Source organism: Drosophila sechellia, chromosome 2R (assembly GCF_004382195.2).
Source record: "Drosophila sechellia strain sech25 chromosome 2R, ASM438219v1, whole genome shotgun sequence".
NCBI classification, from domain to species: domain Eukaryota; kingdom Metazoa; phylum Arthropoda; class Insecta; order Diptera; family Drosophilidae; genus Drosophila; species Drosophila sechellia.
In genome coordinates, this window is record NC_045950.1 from 17,493,243 (window position 1) to 17,518,218 (window position 24,976).

The 24,976-nt window shown below is 39.7% G+C and overlaps 1 protein-coding gene across 5 annotated transcripts in view; it reads right to left on the reverse strand.

Annotated features, from left to right (window-relative positions):
• The window catches only part of LOC6615381 (syndecan), an 87,373-nt gene that overhangs the window by 62,168 nt on the left and 229 nt on the right, over positions 1–24,976 (reverse strand). For 4 of the 5 annotated variants that reach the window (XM_032716358.1, XM_032716356.1, XM_032716359.1 and 1 more), the window contains exon 2: positions 24,142–24,407. In XM_032716358.1, the coding sequence (XP_032572249.1) occupies positions 24,142–24,234 (93 nt within the window). In that variant the 5' untranslated portion in view covers positions 24,235–24,407. Of the gene's footprint in view, positions 1–24,141; positions 24,423–24,976 lie in introns of those variants that run through there. The other variant, XM_002039727.2, reaches the window with a different exon arrangement.

Consider the following 24,976-nt stretch of genomic DNA (forward strand, 5'->3'; position numbering starts at 1 on the left):
AAATTAATACATCTCCCAGACTGAAGGCAGTCTAAAAATTAATATGCTAGAAATAACATATTTAAAGTATTTAGAATTTCAAATAATTTATCGATTTTGTTTATCGATGGTACTATGTAACAGCCGATACATTTCGATATTTTTCTGGTAGAATATTATTTTTTAAGATAAATCTAAAAAAAAATACATACAGCCATGTTATTTGAAATGCACCAAGTTAGAAAGTGCGCTAGCCACAAAAATATACTTATTGTTTTGCCGCACACTTTGTGGTACATTTTACGTTGACAGCAACCATGCAATAACAATACCCAAATACTTGAACTGTGTTCCCCCCGCTCCATTCCGCCCACTTTTTCTGGCCCACTTTGTCGCATGTTGTCTGAGGTCGAGAGTCGGGCAGACGGGGGTCGAAAGGTCGAGGGGTGAGCGAACGAGATGGCCATAACTGACTGTTGTCAGGAGTTGCAACAATGCAAATGCCAAACGGTCACTGGACCAACAACAACAGCCAAGCCATCTAACGATTTTCTAATGGACAAAAGAGTAGGACAGTCAACACAATATGTGTTGACAATGCAGGAAAAAAGCAGAGCACAAATTTTGAGAACAAATGGCGAGCATATTTTTATTCCAGTTTAATATTCTGTATTTGGATAGAAAAATGCACTTTGTACGGTAGTAGTCTCTGCTTAATAAAATACCTACTTCAAAATCAAATGAATAAATAATGTAAGCCCTTTAAAGCTGCTAGAAATTCTCTTTAAAATTGTGATATTCGACTGTATTCATTGCAATGTTCAAATATCTGTGACCCCTTAAAAATATCACGACTTTCTATAGCATTAAGCCAAAATCTGCTGGTTTCTGTGTGCACTTTCAATATAAAATAAGCTGCAGAGCTAAGAGGGGCTAAAGCAGACGGAGAGCACAATCAAATCAAATATTTATATGCGGGCGAAAGAAAGACACAGAATCCCGAGTTTGGCTAAAACCTGGAATAAACTGCAAAATTCGTGGAGGCCGAGAGCAAACTTGGAATGAGCTGCTGCTGCCTTTTGTGTGAATACTACTATATACCGTGTATACTTCTTGTTCGACCATCTTGTTCTACAGTTTGATCTAGATTTTCCACTGCTGCAAAAGTTGCGAAACTTTGGCTCGGACAATTCAGCTTAACAGCCGCCATAATAATGCGGAGAAACAAAAGTTTTTTACGAGCCCATCGCTTGTTCGAACATCGGAGCGAAATTAAAAAAGATTGTTTCCTATGCCGAACGCGTTTGCCCCAAACAATCAGAATACATGAATCATTCGAACACGTATTGCGAGAGCCTGTGTTTTAGCCGGGAAATCAATTTAGGCAACTTGAAAGGCCCTAAAATGCTGGTGGTAGTAGCCAGAGCCAGAGCCTCCACTTCGCATCGCCTTTTTTTCCCCCAAGACACGTGATGAAATTGATGTGTATGTAAATGTATGGGCGGCAAAGCGGAATAGACTTGCACTCAATACAATCAGGGCCGCCAAAAACAGAATCAAATGAAATTGATTTGTTTCCTTTTTCCTCTTTTAGCTCAATTTGGTTTCAAGTGAATAAGGAAGGCGGAAACGGAAAAGCATCCATCGCGCTCACACACACACACTTCTATCGCAAGTGCGTACTTTTGCCCCCTTTTTTTCCTTAGCACACTTTTTGGGGTTTTCCGATTCACTCGCATTTTTCGCTCATCTCAACTGTTGGCAAAAGATTTTCACTCTGCCTTTCCCCGCTTTCCATTTCTCCGTGTCACTCCACTTTTGTAAGTTTCGTAAGCGGGATAAGCGCACTGAGCCTGGCCAAAGCATAATGTAAGCTCCCTCCAAAGCTGCACTTAAACTTTTGATATCAATAAGCAAAAAAAAAAAAAGAGGAAGGAAAATTTCTTCTTTTTTTGAAAAAAGAAAAGTGAAGAAATAACACTGTATAAAAACCGGAAATGCCAGTCTACACAAACGAAAACAACAACAAACTTGGAAAGGAATTGAGATAGTGAGCGGAGTAAATCAGTGACAACGCGCCTGAATGCAAAACTGCCAGAAAGAAATTTTGGATGCAAAGTTTTCCCGAAAGAGCAAACGGTTGGCAAAAAAAGCTGGCCAAGAAAAAATACCTAAAAAGTAAAGCAAAAAAGGAAATAAGACGAGATGGTAGCAAATCTAATGCAAAAACTGTCATTTAGAGTTGCTCCTCTTATTTATTTTCATGTCAGTTGCACGTGCGTCAGATTCTCATTCCTTTTCACTTGCTCAAACTATTCATCTCTCTTTCCTCGGCCATTTTACCACGCAGCTAAAAAAAAAAAAGAAGCTAAAATGACACGCTCACGTTTTACTTCACATTTCGGCTGCAAAGAAAATGATGATGATGATGGTGATGACGATGATGCTGATTCTGATGAGCACAATGAAAGACAGCAGGACAAACGCTCTCAGACAGCTGCTAACTAAGGAAATAACGGTGGCGTGGGTGAAATGGCAGGAAGGTCAGGTGAGGAGATCACCTACTGCCCACCACCCACAGCCAGCAGGCCTCATCATCATTCCGCCGGCGTTCGTCAACTTAAACTTTGCACATTACTTCAAACAGCTGAGGCTGCTCGGGCATCTGCTACCATGGAGAATTGATGGTCCACTCTGGGGACATACGATAAATTTATTTATTTAAATATATACACAACGAAAGAAAAATATGACAATGGTATTTTAAACGTTTTAAGCTTAGGAACAGACCAATTCAACGAACTACTTATTTATTAGAAATGGAAATGGCAACCCTTATCAGTTACCAAGTCTTGGAAATTTCCAATTTCCGAGAAATGCCAATGCTAATCGGTTACAAAGCCTTGGTATTTAATGCTACTTTTAGAATAATAAACACATTATACTCTTTCGCCTGTCGAATAAATTAAGCAACAACTTATTCTGGCTTAACCGGTTTCACTTTAATTTCATGCAAAACGTCAATTGTGTGCAAAAGTGCCAAATGTCCTGTAATGCAATGACAGGCTGGAAAGAGATGGCCGATTAAGATTGACGGCAAACAGCGAAAGAGATGGCACGTGACAAAGAGACAGAGACAGCTGCAAGGACATCCTCAGAACGATAATCAAGTACATGCCACTGGAGACATTTTGGCAAACTGTTTTCGCTTGATTGAATTGAATTTGGAAACAAGGCCTAAGCTAAAACAACACAATATAGCTGAATAGAGCAGCTCAGTCAGTCAGGCAGCCCAACTCGACTACTGTCACAAAATCAATAAAACTTTTGCGACCCCCAAAAGGAGCAAGCGTGGCAGCAGGCGAAACCAAAAACGAGAAGGAGAACGCCGACGACCTCTGTAATTCCGATCCAACTCTCGGCGGGCACATTAGCAACATGTGTTGCCCTCCAGCTGGAGCAGAAAGTAACTCAAGCCGTAGAGAAATTTGTTGCGATGCGAAATCATAGCAGAATGTTTGTGGCCAACATAAAATAGATATAGCAAATGGATGGCTAAATGTGTGTTTTGGCCCAAGGGCCAAGAAACCAAGAATGATGGGTTTGGGTTGGGGGTTGGAAAATTACTTGGGTGTGTGCTTGAGTGTGGCCAAGAAAAGAGCGCCAGCTATAAATGACAGACACTCGTTGAGATTTATTATGTTTGGGGGCCAGAATAATTGGGTGTTGGCGCTGCTTAAAGGATTGCGGATTGCGGATTCGGATTCGGGACATCGAATTTCAGATTTTGCGACCTCCGAAGAGAGCAAGGCAAATTTGCATTGCCAACCGAAACTACTCGCTGGCTGGCAACCAAACCAAGTTTCTGCGATTAGAGCAACTGCTGTGGGATTGGGATTGGGAGCTGGGAACTGCGGATTCCGGATTCGCAAGCGGCAAGCGAGGATGGCTAACTAAATATTTGATGGCGAAAATGGCATCAGCGCAGCTCGAGTTTCCACGCTTTTCCGCGATTGCAATCGAAACGCAATGCGAGGGAGGTGTTTATGGAGCCAGAAAACTCGACAGCGAAATAAAGAACATGGCAAGCAATTGCCAACAAAAGGGATTCATTAACAAAGTAAAAGATGGCTGAAGTGAGCACCGCCAGCGAATGGAAAATTGCGGAGGAAAATGCGAGGGAAAAGGGAGAGCCGAGGCATCCGGTTGGAAGTTTATAGCTGCACAAAAAGAAGAAAGCAATTCAAGACAACGGAAAGAACAAGAATAGAATTTCATCTCACACACGTAAGCGCAAGTGGGTTTTCTCAAAGGAAAAAATTGAAATAAAAAAGCAAAATCTATGTATGTAAGAATCATCGCTTCTTAGAAAGTTGTTCGATTTTGAGAAACAAATCAAGAGAGGGTTTCTCGACTATCAGATACCCGTTATCAGCATGCCTGTTACGCACGAATACAGTATACCCTTTACTGTATGAGTAATCGTGGTAAGTAGCACGTTACGATAACAAGTTAATTATACATTTCCTAGGAACAAACGCAACATATGCCACTTTAATAATTTCCCATAAATCCTGATAAATTCATTTAATTTACTACGAAAATATATATAAATATGTTATAATTAAAGGGTAACCATGTTCGCTACCAAAGTTTCAACATCTTTAGCAAGGACTTTTCGTATGTATGTGCACAAACACCTGATACCATCATTACAAGCTCAAATAAAATTTAATTCAAACACAGTGTCAGCCAGACCACAAAAAAATAGGAGAAATATAAGAGTAATAATAAACAAATGATAAAACGGAAAGTTTCGCATTGCAAAAATATATATTTATGCCAGAGCTCGGTTCCCTCGCATAAATACGCCCACTCAGATGCAGAAGATGATGATGATGATGATTATCTAATGTTTGCACAGTAAAAACGAAATTTAATTTCTCCCTTATGTTTGTGGAGGCTATAAAAATATATATGTGCCATATTCCGCTCAGCAATTTTTTGGGGTAGATGTAAGTGAGATAGAAAAAAAAAAGACTGTCTTTCCGTCTCTTTCGGCTGCTCGCGCCGCCTCTCTTTCGCACATGTATCATAAATATACCGTCATTGGGATTTGCATTTCATGGAGTGACACAATGGCACAGTGGTTTCTGGTTGATTTCTGTCCAAGCACACGCTCCTAACCCTAGCTAATCCCTGAAATATTTACATTTAATTAACAATTAAATTCTAGAATATCTGCATAATATTTGTGTACCTTTATCACATTGTTTCAACTGTTAATCCCAGCCATACTTAACTGGCCAATCTCCACAGTAAACTTTTGCATGGGTGTGTGTGTTTTGGCCAACTTTTATTTTCATACCCGTAGCATATTTATTCAGCATGCGTTCATATGGTTGGTGGCTTAAATTACGGCTCGTTGGAAACTTTTCACTTGGCGAATGCATAGTGGAAAAAAATGGCAAAACATCATCTGGCAAATGTTTGCAATTTTTTTTTTTAATACGCCCCCTGAAAGCGTCGAATTTTTGTGGGGTCTTGACAAAATGTTACCCTTGACTGCGAAATTCCCCCGGAGCATTCATAAATATTGACATTGGCGTCGTGGGATTTTCGTGAATTTATAACCAGCCAGAAGGATGATTTCCATTTGATAACTTAGGGAATAACTTACGCACAGTGGTGTGGAGTGGTGGCAAAGGTTTTCTGACGAATCAATCATTTTAGACTGGCAAACGTACCTGGAAAAACAAACGAACAGAAAGGATATATAGAGTGAGAATTCGAGTGTAAATAATCATTTATGCATTGCGAGTGTGTAAACAACTTTTTGTCTGGGCAACTAATCAACAGCAAGTTCGAACAACTTTTTCAATATGTTTGCATTGCGAAGTGTTGCGAAAAGGGAAATTCCACAGACCCAGACAAGAGTTGTTCTTAGACCTAATTCAAATTGTATCCCAACAAAGGACATCGGTAAATACAGACAATGTTGATCCCCTCCCGCTCCCTCTTCGACTGGCAATTGTAAAACAAAGGCCTAGCAAATTGTACATTTTGGTCTTGGCTTGAATGAACTTTGTTTAAAAGTTTCGGACAAATATTGAATTAAAATGCAGGGAGACTAAGAACTCCGAATACTTTATTCATTCACATTCAATTGCACTTTTCTGCGAAAAATGCGGGGTAGGGGGCAAAAAGGAGGCACCCCGGGGATATAAAATTGTTTGCAGTATTTATGATGCATTTGGCATTTTAATTAAATTCTTTGCCCATGGCTTGATGCGCTACAGTGGGAACCATTTATTTTGTTTCCATCCCACACAAATACACTCTTTCTTTCTCTGCAGGCCCGTATAAACTGCGATATTTATTGCATAATTAATGTCAATTTTTTTGTGTTTGTTTTGTTTGCCTCCATCTGCATGGTGTTTGGAAAATGCTAATTTTTGTAAACAGAAAGTAATAATTTTGGTATTTTGGCATCTGGTTTGGGTAAGAAGAAAGCCTACGGAAAGTTCCAAAGTAAACAGTAGGTAAATGAGTTTGTGGAGTTAATCAATGTCGTTTATTAATGGTTGCAATGATTTATAAAAACGAATTTGCACTAATATATATTAAGTTTACATAAGACTGCCACTTTAAGTACCCCCTTTTAAAGGGTTAAGTGTGAAAACAATGCCCTCGTTAAGCTTCAATCCCATTTAATCGAGCGCTCAACCCGATAACATACATGAAAGCCGCTCCTGAGGTCACACATGGCTTATTAATTAGCCATAAATTGAGCCAACCGAGGACACAAGGTCCAGGAACAGGCGCACAGCTCCTTAATATCGCAGTGGATGGACAATAGATGCTCATTGTTTGGCTCACATCAGTTCGGTTCAGTTGAGTTCGGTTCGGTTTGGTTTGGTTTGGTTGGGTTTCCTGTAACCGGAGCACAATCCTTTCAAACTAATTGCAAGACAAAACAAACGATTTACAAAATGCTTAAGCGACACAACCGCAAACACGAGAATATGAGACGCAGACGTCCCAGCCGCTTCCCTTTTGCCATTCGAGTCCCAGAACTGGGGGCATTATCTAAGGAGGCACATTATCTAAGCCTATTTCCTCATTAACTCTTGGTTGTGTGGGTGTCGTACTTCTTAGCCAGTTTCGCCCCATTCTCCCCCTACGGAGATGTCCCTTATGTAATATCACTCTCGGCTTCTGGCTCCTCCTCCTTCTTTCCAACTTGGCCCAACTTGACTGAGTGCAGTTCTATGGGCTTTGGACCGTCTCTTGTGCTTAAAGTGGTGCGCTTTTTCATGGCCAAGAGGAGCCATAAAAAATAAGGCAAAAGCAGGGGAGACGATGAAAAAGCCAGAGGTGGACCAGATATTATGACACATGGAATAGTTAAAGAAGGGGCGGCGCTTACAAGCAGCTTAAAGTGTCACATACTCCCATTGCTGCTTCTATTGCATACACTGAAAACAATCTGTATAAATGGGGCAAGTATGAAACAAAAGCAGTACAGCGCTGATGCTCTAATAATGTATCTTGGAATGTATCTTCTTTCTACACCTATCAAAGATCATAAGATAATCAGACTTTCAGCTATATTTTTCTTGCAGTGTATATTCGCAGTGCATATTTTTATTCCCCACTCACACAATTGCATTAGTGGGCGAGCGCAGGCCAACAGTGTGGCACATAGCACTCATTAGCATATGCCACAAGTCAGTCTGGGATTGTGTTTTTTATTGCAGGACAGGGAGACAGAGACAGAGACAGAGAGGGATGAGTCGAGAGACAGAGACAGAATGCCGGGGCTTTGTACTCCGCTTTGGCATGTCGAAAAGAATTTTTCCTTGTCTGTCTGTTTTTCAGTCTGTCAAGCTTGTTGAACGACCAACCCCCCACCCCTAAATTATCCAGACAATTAAAACGTTTAAATTTGTTTACTACGCACAAAAAACATAAAACACTCAACCATATTTCAAGGCACGAATTGGTTGAAATGAATGCAAACACTGAAATCACACGAAGAGCAAATAAATGTTCACCGAACAGCTGCTGTAAATTATTTGCGATTAATTGGGCGTGCAATTAAAATGCGAAATAAATGCTCAACATAAAAAAAAAAAAAAGACAAAAGGAGAATTTAATCAAATAGACATGGCTGTGCATAGAGCAAAACTCAAATACGTAAAATTCAGCAAATATTTATTTCAACTTTCAGCAATGCATCGCTCTTCATTTGCCTTAGCCAGAAAAGTATGCAACATATGCAGTTGCAACCAAATGTGGCATGAAATGCAATCCCCCCAACGGTATTAACATTGCAATAAAAGCAAAAACATCGATTGCAAATCATACATATTTGCATTGATTTTGTCCATTGCATTCTTGCTTGTTTGGCACCGATTTGTGAAATGCACAAAAACCGGAGTAAATATTAAACAAAAAATTCAGCATAAAATGCAATAAAATGAAACATTCAATTGTTTTAATAACAATTGACTGGGGATAATATGCAACAACATGCAACACTTATATAAGTACCGTATTTAAATTTTATTAAAGATCAAAGATTGAGGAAATTCGTTTGCCACACACTAAATTCCGACAGTAGTACCTAATTTTGCAAAGCAAACAAATCATAAACTGGCACAAACATCTTCAAAGAGCTAATGTATACATCTGAAATGATTTTCAATGGGTTTGCAATACATAAATGCTATTGGGGTCTCGGAAGCAAAATTTCAAACTAATCAAAAACAAATCCAAACAATTCACGGCGAACAGAAACACAGCCGCAATCTAGGTCAGTTCTGGAATTTGTATTTTGTTTTTATGTATTCCGCATTTTAATATCGCAGGTATTTGGACCATGAAAATGCCTGCGAAATGCCGCAAAGCATTGATTTTCCTTTTATGTACTGCCCGTTTATTCGTGGGATTTTCCACGGGTTTTCCGACGCGCAAGACACCGTAATTGAATCATTGGGTATATAACAAAAGTTAAACGCAAGCCCACCGCTTGCTTGACAATCGATTGGCGTGGAAAAAACCTCGGAAAAGCCTCGATTCGACATGCAAAGCTCACATTTCCCCACGAGGTCACACCTTATCCATTAACCATTTATTTTTTGTATTCTGTTCTGTATCCGCGCAGTAATTAAAAAAAAAGGAAAACGAATGCATAAGCCGTTTAATATTTCAACAAAAATGTGGTGTCTTAGCACTACGAGTATTGGTATTATTGAAACTGGGCACTTTTTAATTCTGGGAAAATGCAAACATAAACAAAAGCAATTTGCTTTATCAATATTCATGAACGTATTGCCGCCGATCGAATGACCATGAATATGCAATAAATTGTTAGCAACCAAATGCAATTTGCCAACGCGTAGCAACCGATGCAACTAGGTATGTCTAAATGTATGAATAAAGTAATAAATGGTTGGAAAATGCACTTGGCCCAATGAACATTAGTGGAAAAGTTTCCCGAATGGGAAAAACCAAAGGTATCTGTCGCCATTTGCACCTGATATGTATGTGTCGCACTTCTTCAGTTTTGCCGCGCCCTTTGAACGTGCCGAATTGTAAATGGATTCTTGTCATTTTCCTTCTATCTCCAGTTGCCTTCTCCCACTTCTGCCCCTTTTCCACGTCCGTGAAAATTGAAATGTGCAATCGGAATCCAGTGCTCCAAAAGACAAATGGCGGATGAAGTTCGCAAAACGTGTGTATATTTGAAAGTGAGAACGCGTTAACAAGTAATTTGACTCGCAATGGATCATTTTCTGAATGAAATCAACGTGGCAATAAATGCAATGAATAAATGCAATAATGAAGGAAATTCTTTAATATTAATTTAATTTTATTATTTTTGCAGCTCAGCAGAGTATGTTTGCTTTATTATGCAACAACTCAATTCACAAATATATTTATAATTAATATCGAACAAATAACTTGACATTTGATATCGATAAAGTGTCACATGTTGTTTTAATCAAAATTTGAAAGTTAACTTTGTGCTATTCTACATATTTAATGTGCGAAACTTTTTCCATTTAGCCGTCAAACTTTCAACCCAATCACATGCACAATTTTCCCCGTTCAAGGAAGCTCTTAAAGTTTCGGTTTTTCCCATTTCCCATTCTCAGGGAACATTTTAACTGCATCTCGAACAGAAACAGCCGCAGCAGCAGCATCAACGTAATAAAGTTGAAACAAAGCCTCGGCTGTCGATAGTGAAATGGGTCGTCATAAGGCAGATTCCTGGCTGGCAGGGTTGCCAGGCTGCCCGCAGTCAGTCAGCCGGCGCTGTGTTATCGCTGCCATTTGTGTGCAAAAGTTCTACGAACTCTTCGTCCTACATCTTCTGCAGCCCCTCTGCCATCCACAAACCAGCTCCAGCACCTCTGTCGCCTTTTTTTTGTGCGGTCCTCCCGTACTCATGACTTTCTATGCCAACGACGTTTGCTGTCAAAAAATCTTCAATTAAACGCAAGCACAAAAGCTGTTGCAACAAAAAAAGAATATAAAAAAAAAAATATGCCCATACAAAGGGGGGGAAAAAAGGTGGGGACAGAATCAGAAGAAAAAGTGCAGAAATGAGAACGTTCTGAGGGAAAGCACATGGCATAAAGGTGCACTGCAAGAAATATATAGTATGAAATGGTATGACTTCAGATGAATGTTGGGATCTTAACTTGTTTAGGAAGTATTTACATGGTTATAGTTGTAAAGCTATAGTATAGTTATGCAGAGTTTCATTTTTAACGCTTAATTTTCCCCAGTGTACCCTTGTCAAAAAGCGCAGATGGGAGGTGTTTGCGGTTGCGGATTGCCAGCTGAAGTTGGAGAACGCAATGGAGACGGCTGCATTCAACAGCCAGCGAGCGGTGCGGCGTGGAGCTCCAAATGAGACCGAGCGCCACTCGCATAGCAAGACAATGATGTCAGCGCCAGTGCGCCGAGACCAGAAAGACCAGGAGCGCCATTCCAGGGAACACCCGGCGCGGGCGGATCAGGCAGGCCACGAGCAGACGTGGCCAGAATCAACGTACACATGCCGCTTGCCACATGGCAAATGACTAAGGCCAGGGATTTTTTGAACAGGGCGCTTCTGTGGGAATCCCCGCTCTGCAGGCGACCACGTTTCCTAGGCATCAATTTACTCAGCCAACTGAACAGGTTTGTTTCTGCTTAGTAAAGTGATTTACGTAGTCCGGTATTAGATCATTTTTTGTTGTTATATTAATTCTTTGCTCAAATGAATAGTTCTTTCCATTTCAGATAGAAATTGAGTTTTATAGGGTATCAAAAGAAGTGTAATGCCCAAAGCACTCTGGCAGAGATTCTGACCTCCCTTTCTGTCTGCGACACTCTCTCAATTCAAAGTTGGCTCAACAGGACGCCCAACTGATAAGGAACGGAATTAACTATCGCCCTACGTCCTTTACCCTCTTTTCCGGATCCTTTTGGACTTTTCATTTCGCTCCGACTTGTGGCATGTGGGCTAGCAGCCTGCTGCCAATTCCCCCCCCTCGGTGGGGCTCCAACCTTATTTTTTCGCACTCGTTTTGCTACCATAATTTGATCTATCTGAGGGCTGCAGCTCAACGCTTTTCCGTTTCAGAAAACTGCATCTCAAAAGGCACGCGAAAGTCCTTTTGAACTTTTCTCTCAAAGGAAAACTTGCGATTTACTTTGTGTACAAAGGAGATATCCCATCCAAAGGGGGATAGGTAGAAAAACTTTAGGAATAGTGACATGGCTGAAACATTTTGATCAAACAAAAGTGGTTGTTTATTTCGAACAGACGAAGGGAAACCATTCCAGGGTTTGGAAGGCATGCACCCCACGCCTGAAACTATGCAGTGACATTTTAGAAAATTGGAATTCCCCGCCATGGAAAAACTCAAAGTAAATATGTAACTCGGCCAAACGGCAAAAATGGCACAAAACGTGCTAAAAGTGAAATACATTCATTCAAACGAACAAACAAAAAAAAACCGATGGGCTGAGAGCGGAACAGATGAACGAGGACAACATGCAGGACATGCAAACATTTTGGATTTATTGAATGGGTAGCGTATGTACACTTAGATTCGGAATTTAAACTTGAAAATATTTATAGCTAAGGATCTATCAAGGTGTATAAAACCCATACTAATCTAATATTTATAATGGAAAATAAAGAAATATAGCGGGATTTTATTTATTTAGTTTTTGCTACATCCGAAAACGTTTAGAGCCTTACAGTTATGACATGTAACGTGCGCATGCAAAATATGCAAAATCGTTGTTCATTTATTGGTCGAAGCTTCTTTACATGCGAATTGCACTTAATTGAAACGATCCCAATCGCCAATCGATTTATGGTCTATCGAACGATTGACATTGAAATGCCAAAATAGAACATTTCGCAACGAGCCTCTACTGTACTTCCGGTGTGCGCTACTACTGTTCATGCCATTCGAGATGGTATAAAAACGAGAAGAAATGTTCGTGCATATAAGGAATTAGCCGGCCAAGTACGTGGCACATGGCTCCATTTTCCAATAGGGACTGGCCCACAACATTGTCGCCACTTTTGTTGCCGCTGGGTTATTGCTGTTGGCAAATAAAGCTAAGTAGGCAAGCACATGATTAAAAATGCACACACACACACTCGAGTGTCCAGAAAACAGAAAAAAGAAATAAAGGGGAAAAAACATGAAACGCGGTCTCTCTGGTCATTAAACCCTTCTCAATGCCCACGAGAACCCCAACGCCAAGCGAAATTGAACCTTTGGAGAAGCCAAAAGAATGGAGCCCCACACCCCAAAAACTTGGACTTATCGAAATTCGCAATTTACTTAGTCTAGAAAAATGTAATTCATCCCCTGCTTTGCCTTCTAATGCCTTCAATCGAAAATCCGATTGCCTCGCCCATGGAATTAGAATAATTAAAGTCATCACATTGCTTTGGAATGTTCGATAAGCAGTCAATAAATTGACAAAGGCCACTTGTATTCTTGAATTTTTAGGAATATTTAAGAAATATATCACTCAATTTACTTGAGTTTCAGTTAAATCTAAAAACTAAGAAATATACAATTAAAACTTCAGTGCAAGATAAACATTTAAAGGAAAACATGCCCCTCCTCAGCTGTCAACAAAGTAAATATTAAGCAAATCCCGATTTCCAATCAGCCCTTCAATTGTTATTTCTCAGCCACTAAACTCGGATATCTGGGCCACTTGGGCAGCGTTGATTGATTGGAGGTAGCCCATTTCACATTTCAAATTCCACATTTCCCCACATTTTCATGGGGCCTCTGTTCATTGTTTTCGTAGCTCATTCCGGCAGATTTGGATCACACGGGGATGTAAGTATACAAAATGCAGATTTATTACATGTTTAGTCAGCTTGGTCGAAAGAAAAAAACAAAAAAAAAAGGTGCCACACGGGGAAAAAACCTTAAATCCCATTTACTCCCTCAACTAATTACAAATTTAAATTTATTCAGGCACAAAAACAAAAACAACATGCCGTCATGTTTCTTCCATTCAAAGTGCATAACAAATGTGAGTTCATCTGTCTCTTTCTATGTATGTATGTCCTTCCTACTCCCACCCACGCACACACACACTTATACTTTTGGTTTATGTTTGCATACTTTGCGGTTCTGGGACTTCCGTAAGCCGAGATAAAAACAAAAAAAAAATTTATAAAAAACTATGGGGGGCTGATGAATTTACATAAATTACGGCAGACTTGACCGAAGCTGAAATTGAATACTCTTGCAACACTAAATTATATTCAATTTCCAATTTGAAACAAACATCTTGTAGATAAAGATATATTTAAAAAGTCTGCAGGCTAATTTTTTAATATATTTGCTGAATATACTCCTACTGTTTTTGAAACGTAAAATTAAATTTACGAAAATTAAATAATATTTCTAAGGTATTTTTGGTAACTAAGTTATACAGAAAGGAGTACAAGGCTTACTTTGAAATTCGAATTTGAAATATGCCATTAAGTACTTCACCGCAGACATAAATCAAGGGATTTGCGTGAAACAAATTCAACTACCAAAGTTTGGCAACAGCAACGATGTCAGCTGTGAGTGTTGTAAACCGCAGATAAAAACAAGCCGACTGAGTGATTTATCTATCCACTGCCGCTGAGTTAGTTGATTAATTTTGAGAAATCTCAAATCAATTTAGCTTCAAGTGCAGCCAACAGCAAACTGCTGATGGTTCCCCCTTCTTTTTTTTGTTGTTAACCCCTACCCATTTTTAGCCCCAACGGAAGTCAAGTAGCAACAAATAAAGGTGGAAAAAAATCAGTCAACAGTCATTGGCCCATGGGTAATTTGAAATGCAAACATTTTGCTCCTCTCTTGGCCAGCATTGGACAACTTCCTTTTGGTTTGGCCTGCCGCACAGCTGCTGCCAAGTGAGAATTGTTGGCTGGTTGGAGCAAAAAACGAGCGTATGAAAAAAAAGAAGTAATGAAAATGTAAGCAACACTGCAAATACACGCTATATAGTATATACACACACCGACTATCAGCAGCGACAACAAAGCGGACGTGGAAAATTGAAAAATGTGAAAAGGCAGCCCCAGCAGCGCGCCCAGCGCAAAAAAAAAAAACCAAAAAAAAAAAAAAGGAAAAAGAATGAGGAAAATTGTGTGAGCCAGGGCAAAAGCAAACAACATTTGAAAAATATTACGAGTATTTGCATATGAAACAGCAAGCAGGTTGAGGGGTAAAAAACGCCGCAGGCTTTTCAATAGGAGCAATACACGGAAAGAAACGTTCAAGTATAAACTTCAAATCAAGATGTTAATCCTTTATTAGGAGCTACATATTCCAATCAAGAGAATACTCTTTAAATGGCCAAGATATATTCTATTTTTATCATATCTTTTTTTGTAAACAACTTTTTAAGAGTTCCTAACTTTCTTTCTTTTTTATTACCTTCATCTACATTTTTTTTACTATCACTCAATTGTTTCTTGCAGTGCACTTAAGAGGAGTAAGGATAGGGAGCTAGCGCCATCCACGCAGCTCATCGTGTGGCAAAGCCAAAGCAAAATACCAAACTCTCTCCCTCCTCTCATCCCCTCTCTGACCCACCAGCCTCCCAACCATTCGCTACCCACTTACTACCAACAACTCCTCTTGTCCACGCAACCAGCGTAAAATTCAAAGCAAGGCGGCAACTCTGGCAAGAAAAAGAACAAAATATTGCTCCCATTTCGGGCGTAAATGAAAATGAAAATTCACTTTAGCCGGGTGTCGCCAGCGGGATATCTACAAGGTACATCATCTAATAAACTTTTCTGCAGGCCACCAAAAGTTGATTAACCAAGGCCAAAGTCAAATATACATGAAATTGGCAGATATAGAAGTAGTTTCTTGGAATAATATAATTATTCATTTAACATTATACAAATTTCCTAGAAAATCTAAACAAAAATGTATTAGATATAAAAGTATTAAATAAATCATAGAAAATCCCATTAGACAACCAAATTTTCAATGCAACTATATAATAAAATATTTCAATTATTTAATCATTGTTATTTAAGCAATCTAACATAATTAAACATAAGTTATCTTACTTTCTAATCTCTAAACCCAAATATTTTTGCAAGTTGGCATTTCCGAGTTCCAAGCAGCGAATATGCTGCTAATCAGCAAGTGATTGGCATTAGACATTATATCACATACACAACTGACTGATCTATGGATCAGTTTTAGTGAGTCAGCAGCAATCGGAAAGACGATACCCAAATGCCAACGCCATTTGCATACGTGACCCAATCGATGAAAATCGAGGGTGGAGAGGAGAGGCAAACGGAAGGGGCAGAGAAAGCAGGCAGCAAATGCGATTAAACTTAAATTAAAATATGACAAATAAGCATAATTTAATGGCTCGCACACTGATGTAACGCTCGTTGATAACAATTAAAGCGTCAATGTCGAGCGCAAAAACAACAAAACAGCCAAAAGCCAAAAATGGCCAGCAAACAGTAGTGGCCAAAAGTCAAAGGCATGAATTATGCATGCAGTTTTTCAACGGATTTGCTTAAATTTTAATGGGCAACATCAGCCGCAAAAACCGTGAAATAATAGAACATTTTTAGAAAATTTGCAGTGCATTCATGTGTCTGACCTAACATTCAAAAACACATTCATGGGGTCCACCAAATAATTTATGCGATTTTTTTTTATTATTTAGCGTTGGCCGTAGCAAATATTTACAATTGATCGAAAAGCAAACTTTAGCTAGCGAAAAATAATGCATAATTTAGTTTGTAAATGCTGTTATTATTCAAGAATTTGCAGCTCACAATCTAATTAGCTTGTGATGGAAATAGGAGTGTATATTGATTAATTTGCATTGAATTAAATTTGAAATATTTTTCTCAATATTTCGTATCTCACAGGCTAATTTGATCAGACTTGCGATTGAGTGGTCAAAAATTAGTATAATCTTCGCAGAAATATGTATTTCATTAGAAGGAATGTCTGTTCTCTGGTGCCAATTATTTTCACTGCTGCCATATTTTATATTGTCCAATGACCCGAAATGCGAAACATTTGCCGGCTATCAGTTGCTATACTATATGGCTCTGCTGCTCCCCAACATCTGAGCACTTGAAACTTGAGTCGTGTCAATAAACCGAAAAAGCCAAAAATCAAAGAGCAGCCAGACGGAGCAAAACACAGCAGCTGTCAGAAGTGAAAAGGGGGAGTTGAGTTTCGAATGGGGGAAGGGGCAGTTGAGTTTTCGCAAACTTTTTGGGGAACTGCAATCTGTTGCCGCAACTTCAGTTGCAACTTGCACGCTTTTCGGGGTTTAGGTTTCCGTCCGTCCATCGCTCGAAACAATGACAATGGCACTTTGGGGCGACTCCAAATGCCGGGAATGCCCCCAGAATTGAATGAAACACCAGAAAAAGACCAAACGTCAGAGGATCCTATCAGCAGGAGACAGAAAAACAGCAGCAATTCCAGGATAAGTAATAGATATATATGTAAAATATAGCCCCCATTAACTTTATGATTATATAGACTTTTTCTTTTGATAACGAAATTAAAAACAGGGAAGGTCCCAGTTGTTTGGAAATTCCGCAGAATTGCATGCGCCTCATATCAATTTCGCCTCATTCTGGCTGTCAACTAAAGTTCACATTCGTCGAATCTGTCGCACAAATAGCAATGAAATAAACATCATAATTCGGTATTTAATCGCCAGGCGAGTTCAGCTGACCTCAGTCCGGGGATTATCGTAGATCAGTCAAATCGGAACGCGATTCGTTCTTTGTTCGAGCGATTATTTACGACTCTGTATTAAGTATCATAGTATTAAGTATTTTCCTTATCAAACAGGAAACTGGCAGAAAAAAAACAGATTCACTGCGAACTGGGAGTTTGCGTCAACTCTGGCCAAGGTGAGATTATTAATCTTGTGGCTGATGTGCGCCGGAAAATAGCTCGAGATATTTGCGCGATATTATTCACATATTTCCAAAACACTTAATTACCGAAAATTTTCCAAAAATAAGCCAATAATAAAAATTTTACTGCTAGAAAGCTAGAGCTTAAATTGTATAATTGCGTTTGAAATTTGCCTGGAAAGAGGTGTATAAATTTTGGTGAAATATTTCCCTGACCAGGCGTATAAACAAATCTGCATTTGTGTTTGTTTCTGCCGCTTCTACCCCGCTCCCCTTTACCCACCACACTCGATTACCGTGCTGCGGTGTGTGTGCAAGAATTTGCGTCGGTTTTTGTGGCCAACGTGGGCGTTCCAAAACACACAATAGGGTTGTAAAATTGTTCCAAAAGCTACCAAACGGTGTGGAAAAACTATTCGAAGCTGTAATACCCCTCAAAATAAATTCATAATTATTTAATTCGAGTAAAGTTTATTATACTTATTTAACAGTCGCATATATAAATATACAAATCATACATAAATACAGTTCTTTTGAAAAATGTATCTGATGACAAAACTGAATCGACGAGAGTATTTCAAAGGTACATAGGGGTAAAAGGTGAGAGTTTACGTTTTGGAAAGGGAACTGGCAACAAAAATCGAACAGTCGGCTGGAATGTGTGCAAGTCCATTGAAAACTCATCGACAACATCAAACAAACAACAATAAAAGCGGAAAAGCCCAACGAAAAACGCATAATTATGAAAGTATGCGAAGCGCGTGGGCGAACGGGTTGATGAAGATGGCGGTGCAAGGCGGAGGTGAAAGATGTGAAGAGGCGTCAGAAAAGGGGGCGGGGCAGCTACTAACTGGGCTCAGTTGTCATTTGACTTTTGCGCGGGGGCGGTTAACTCTTTTTCAAGCGCTTTTCTGTCGGCTTTTCCGTGTTAATGATATGCAAACAAACACAGAAAAAAAAGGAAACTCAAAACGCACAGGGAAAAGGGAAAAGTCAAAAGCAGCAACAAGAACAACAACAAACTAGACAGGAAGTAAGCGCAATATACAAAAACACAGTTGCGAATCAGGGGGAGAAAGGGAGAATCCGAGAGTATGCTAAAGAAATCAACAGAATATTTTGCGCGCGATTTGCGTCAATGAAAATTGAAATGGCAAACGGAAAAAAAGGGGGGACGAGGTGGGGGGATAAAGTACGGGAGTAGGCGCAATCGGTATTGGCACGTCCTCCATGTTATTTTTCGCAATTAAAATCGGGGAAAAATATTCCGCATTTAATTTTGTGTATTTTTTTTTTGGGACATCCTGAAAGAACGGCAGCCAAAATGTAATACCCTTTCATAAACAACAAGAACACGAGAATGAAGAGGAAGCGCAACTAAATCAGCAACAGTGGGACACACGAAGAGGCCAATAAAAATGAAAACAAAATTGTAAAATCCAATAAAACAGCACTCACACACACCCACATTGCAGCGCGGAAGAGGTGTGCGTAAGAGGAGGTGGGTGGAGAGGAAGTTACAGAGGAAGAGTTGAGCTAAGAGTGGGAGTAGATGGCAAGAAGCAGATTCCACCGCACGCACATACATATGTATGTACAAGTTGTCCGTCAGTAAACCGCAAAACGAAACAAGACGAAGTCGAACATATGAAACAACAAAAACAACAACAAAAGCAACAGCACAAAAACAACAATGAAAAGCGGCAACAACGCATGTTTATTGACATTGCCTTACACTACCCATCTCTTTCTGTCTCTCAGTCGAATCTCTCGTTCGCTCTCTTGCACTCTCTCTTTCTTTCACACAGAACAGGAGGGCGTTTGCTGTTGTTGTTGTTGTCGCCTGCCGGCCTATGTATGTATATATTCATTAATGAGACGGTGTCTGTGTGTTTGCGCTGTTTACCTCAGCAGACATGCAACATACAATCAAACATACAGACAGAGAGACATACCGACAAACGCCGCCTCAGCAGAAACTGAAATCTCGAAATCATACGGGCCAAGAAACCCAAAGAGACGGAAACTCAGACAACGACCAAAGACCCAGCCCAAAAGACTCGAGACGAGGTCGCGAGAGTCCCCTTCCGAAACCGAAACACTGGCCTACAGGGGGTCCGTCCGGTCCGTTTCGAGCCGAGAATCCCCTATAATGGCACTCGTAATTAGGGAACCATAAGTCATTCTGGGAAAACCTGTCCAAGACTCTCTCTCGTGTTTGCTCTTCAATCACTAAATCGCACTAAATTGGTAATTGCTTTTAACCTCCAATCAACTCAAACAAAAATTGTTTTAATATTTATTGTCAAACTAACAAAAGGCTTATACAATTTCACTGAAATCCCTATAAATTAAAATTTTATAATTTTGAGATGTAACCTGATGTTTAACAACTTTTTTGGTGAACCAATTTGGCCGTCGATTATAAACAATACACCCAAACTGATAAGATAACATCCGTTCCCACCCATTTTTGTTGCACAGTGTAGACAAACTTCTCTGGCGGAGTTTCGAACTCCGTACGTTTTTGTATTCTGTCTCTTCTTCTTCAAAGTTGTCTGATGCCTACACACACACGCACGCACCACACATACATTTACATGCCGCCAGCGCACAAACATTTTTAATGCTGGTTTCTGCTTCTTCTTCGCCTTTTCGCTTCATTTTCAATTTACAACGAACTCTCTTTCAATCTCTTTGCACATTGCTCTTATTTAGAGGCTCTCTTTTATTTTGGTTTATGCAGCAAATGTTTGTGCTTGTGATTTATTTGCGGTAAGCCTAAGGTTGTTATTTTAATTAAATTGTATTTTTGGTCAAGTGATAGCGAAAAAATGCTGGAAATTTATTAAAAATGTTTTTGTTACAGCAAAATTACAAGTGCTGCCCCTCTCTTTCGCTATGTTTTTACCTCTCTTTTGTGTATCTCTCTCTTTTACACATGATCTTGTTTGCCTGCCTTAATTGGCAACTGACGCAGATTACTTGTCGGGATTTTCAATTGAACTTAGATTACCGCAATTAATCTGCTGCTTATGAGCTCGTGTGACATTTAATAAAAAATATTGTAAATGACAAACGAATATACGATAACTTTTTGACATTGCACCAAGTCGCCATTTGATAATTGCACTGTTTGTATGCCCGGTACTGGTGGATTGAAGAGTATACTAGATTCGTTGCATTACAGCATATGATTCAGAATCTATCCAGCGCTTTACTACCTGAGTGACGGGTATCTAATAGTCGATTGTTATTGAAAAACCACATTCTGTAATGAAAATTTATTAACAGTCGGACTGGGACTCAACCCCATACTTATTTTCCACTCAAAATACAATTTATTGGGATAAATGATTACAACTGTAAGGGTATCTAAACTTCGCTTTGTCTCTCTTCGTGTAAACATAATTTACAGAAAGGTGAGACACGACAAAAGGCGAAAGGGTGGGAGAGGAATAGAAAGAGACGCAGCAAGCAATTGCAAGTGCATAACAACAACAACAACATGAGACTTGAATGCTGGTGCAAAGGCAAATGAAAAGAGACACACGTGAATAATAATTGAAAAAAATGTAAACCGCATATGGTGGAAACGAGGAGGAGCGAGAGGGCTTGATAACGAACATATGGGCAAGGTAATGAACAAAGATTGAATGAAATGAATGAGTGGAGGAGAAGTAAACTGGAATGTGTAAGGAAAATGAATCGTAATTTGAATAAAATTGTGGGATGGGCTTCTAAGCATGAATCAAAGATTAGCTAATCTATGAAATATAAATGTAAACAATTCAAAGAAGTATGCAAAATATTTCAAGGAAACTATTCATTCCAGCAACTTTAATGATTGAACTTGAATTCAGAGCAACGATCAAATCTGCAACTCAAATAAAACCCAAAAAGTCATTTATTCAAATTTTCCTCACCATCTACAGCGGACAAAAATCGGAATTTGATTACCCAGTTCAAGGAAGTGTTTGTTGTTTAGGTAGCCAGATCCACAGAATCGATCGAATGGAAAACCCAATATCGGCAGAACCTTATCGCGCTGTCTGTCGCCGTCTGGCAATGAATCGGTATTCCAAGAAAGGAAAATAAACACAAACAGCAGGCAGTTAGGGTAGGGATGCGGAAAACGGGAGGGAGCAATGTTAAAGGAGGCGTGGCACATTGGGTTTCCACACCTTTGAGGTGAGAGGATGCAACCGAGTGTTATCCCTTACTAACTTCCACACTTAATTACAGTTACATTGAAAAAAATGCAATTGTATGTTCAAATGTTAAAAATAAAATTAATGTTTTACTCTAGCGAATTCTTTAGTTCTAAAATCCGTTCTTAGATATGAAGAGACATCAAGATATGGCCATAGATAATGGATTAATGCCAACTTTGTAAATGAGGCAACAGAAAATAGACAGTCTGGCACTTGCAGCAGTCACAACCATTGAACTTGCACACTCTTTCCGGTGAAGTTATAGCCATCTCTCGCCGTGCTGCTCATCAATTTTCCGGGCACGTTCTCAAAATGTTTTCGACGACAGGGAAAGGAGCTACGAAGGAGCCGAGGAGGGGCATAACCACGAATGCCAATTTTGGCAAAAACAAGTGACAAACACCAAAAACAGGACACAAGATGGACGGAACGGCAAAAACAAGATTACAGGCAGCTTTAGAAGGGTGAGAGGGGGGCGGGCGGTCGATTGCGAAGGGGTAAAAGGCCATCGCACTATTTATGTGCAAGTAGTGTGTGTATAAATTTTTCGGGCCAATAAGTCAAACACCAATAAAGGCAAACAAGCCAACAGGCGAGCGAACAAACAAACGAACAAACAAACAAACAAACAGGCAGTGAAAGAGGCAAACACAGCCATCGAAATTGGCAATAGCCGGATGCTTTTGTTGGCAACAGCCGATGCCAAAGATCATCGTGACCAGTAGCAGAAGTTGTATCAAAAACTGGCCCAGAACCCAGGCCCAAATCAAGAAATGCTTTCAGTGATGAGGCTCTGGAAAATGCAACTGTAAACTCTTTGAGCAAAAAAGAGTAATAGTACTTCTAATTTCGAATAACTAACAAGAAAGCACGGATTGTAATAAATATGATTACATAAGATACATGGTTTTCCCGTTTAAACTAAGCTGTAAAATTGGCTCTTAATTGATATAGATAAGAAGGAGACATTAATATTGCCCTTTGGGCTTGTGGGCTGATTCATTAGCGGGTTTTATTATCAGCCAATATATCTTAATGTGAGTAATTGCGCTAGATAACACGAAAAGCTGATAAGTAATCCAACTCAAGTCTACGGATTTCTTTGTTAAGTTATTTAAGTGAAATTATTAAGTTTAAATCCAACTTTTGCCCAACACTGAGACACAAGAATGTCAACTTGGCAATTGTGTTAAACAATTTACACAACTTGCCCATTAATTTAACCTGTTTTGCTAAGCTAACCACCCTTTAAAAGCAGAGTTTACAATCGGTAAATCTAAATTAAACTGCTCAATTAATGCCAAAAGTACTTGGTGATGAGTGGAAAACACCAAAGCGGCGAGTTTCGAATCTGTAAACAATTTTCAAAACAGCGCATTCCGGAACCAAATGATCTCATTGGCCTGGGCAGGTGATTAAAGAAAGTACGAGACGAATAGAAAGGAATTCGTCGGAAATTGAATCATCTCTATATCTCCGAGTAGCATTCCCCATATGAACGCGGTATATCTGTTTCTGTGGCGGCACGCATCTCTCATCGCTAATGGGTAACAGCCGACAACAACATCGATGGATGGATGGATGCGAGTTGGACCCGATGACCATTTTGGATTTGCAGCCTTATTTGACCAGCAGCCGCCTCGTCCTCTATATCTATATCTATGTATAACTATCTATATATATATTGCAGAGTGCCGATGTCTGTGCGTATAGTTCACTGCCATATTTATGCGTTCGCAATGCAGACGTTTTTAATGTCTTTTCTACAAGAAGCCGAGTGGAGTGATGCAGTGGAGCCAGAAGCTTATGGCTCACACAACCAACAGCTTACATTCATCGGGACATGGAGGCCTTTCCTCTTCATTATCTGCAATGCCTTGGAGATTGCTTATGCCCCTGCCACACGGTACATGGGTATATGCCACATGTATCCACCTTGGGGCTGCCAAATTTTGCATGATAAGTGCAACAACAGGAACAACAACAGCATGGACAACCGCAAACCGCAAAAACAACTGAAGTGAACAAGAAATCGAACCGAACTTGGAGTTCCGAACCCTCAAGGCGGCGAAAATTGGGAGTTCGGATTGCTGCTGATTGAATCTGCCTCGATTTAATTGGTAAGCAGTTTCAAGCAGCAATGAATGGGCTTACACAACTATGCTTTCGAAAGGGGTCAATTGAATGCTCCACTTTGTCCCCAAACTGGTGAGCATGTGTATGCAGCTACAAAAGGATAGCAGTGTCTAATAATGACCCATTTGTAATTAATCAAGCTGTGTGACGCATTAATATGAATAAACTTCGATGGCCATTAAAGCCACATTAATATTATCACAAAATCGGCTAAGTTTCGGTTGGCCAGGTTTAAACTTGAAGTTGGCCATTGATTTTGGCTTAACATTTGGGAATTTCGGGTGTAATTTGAGCTATCTCTTTGATAAACAAACATTATATCAATTCATTGTCCAAAGATCTTACCTGATCTTGAGCGTGGGTGGGGGCTACCAGAACTCCGATGAGAATCGCGACTAGCAACAGCGGCTCTACGGAAATCTTCTGCTTTGGCTTCATTTTCCCCGTTGGTTTCTTCGGCGGTTGCTTTTGTTGTGATTTCAGCTAATGGCTTCCAGTTTTGTTTATTGATTTAAAGATTAGAACTGGCGGCGGCACACATATACATACATATATATCGAGATATATATATTTCTTGCAGCTTTTCAAACTGGTTTCACACTAGAAGAACGCTGTTTAAATGCACACTATGATTATTATGATTATTTATTTTCCAGACACACACTACTCCCGATGTGTTATCAATCGAATTGCAAAACAAAAGAGATAGCGTTGGGTGGAGAGACAGGGTATTAATTAAGAATTACACGCTGTAAAATTAACAACAATTTATCGTATGCGCGCGCGGCTAAAATCAAAGAAAGGAAGTAGAAGAGCGGGGGTAATAAACAAAACGTTTACGCAGAGAGAAAAACACAAAAAAAGAGGAGACAACAGCGCAACTACTGTGTGTATTGGTGTGTGTGGGTGTTTTAATCGAATTCGATTTTTGTAGTTTATAATTTTGAGAACATAGAATTTAAGAAATTTTTACACTGTATTTTCCTTTTGTTTTTCTGTTTTTCCCTTTGAATCCAGAGATTTTTCAACGAAAAAAAACACGACCGCCCACCACTACAACCACACCATACGCATTCGTATTCGCTCTCCGTCTCCTCTCGCGCCCTCTCTTTCCCTCTAACGCCGCTATGGCGGCTTCTTTATGTGTCTCTTTTCTCCACTGCTTCGCCTGCCTCTTCTT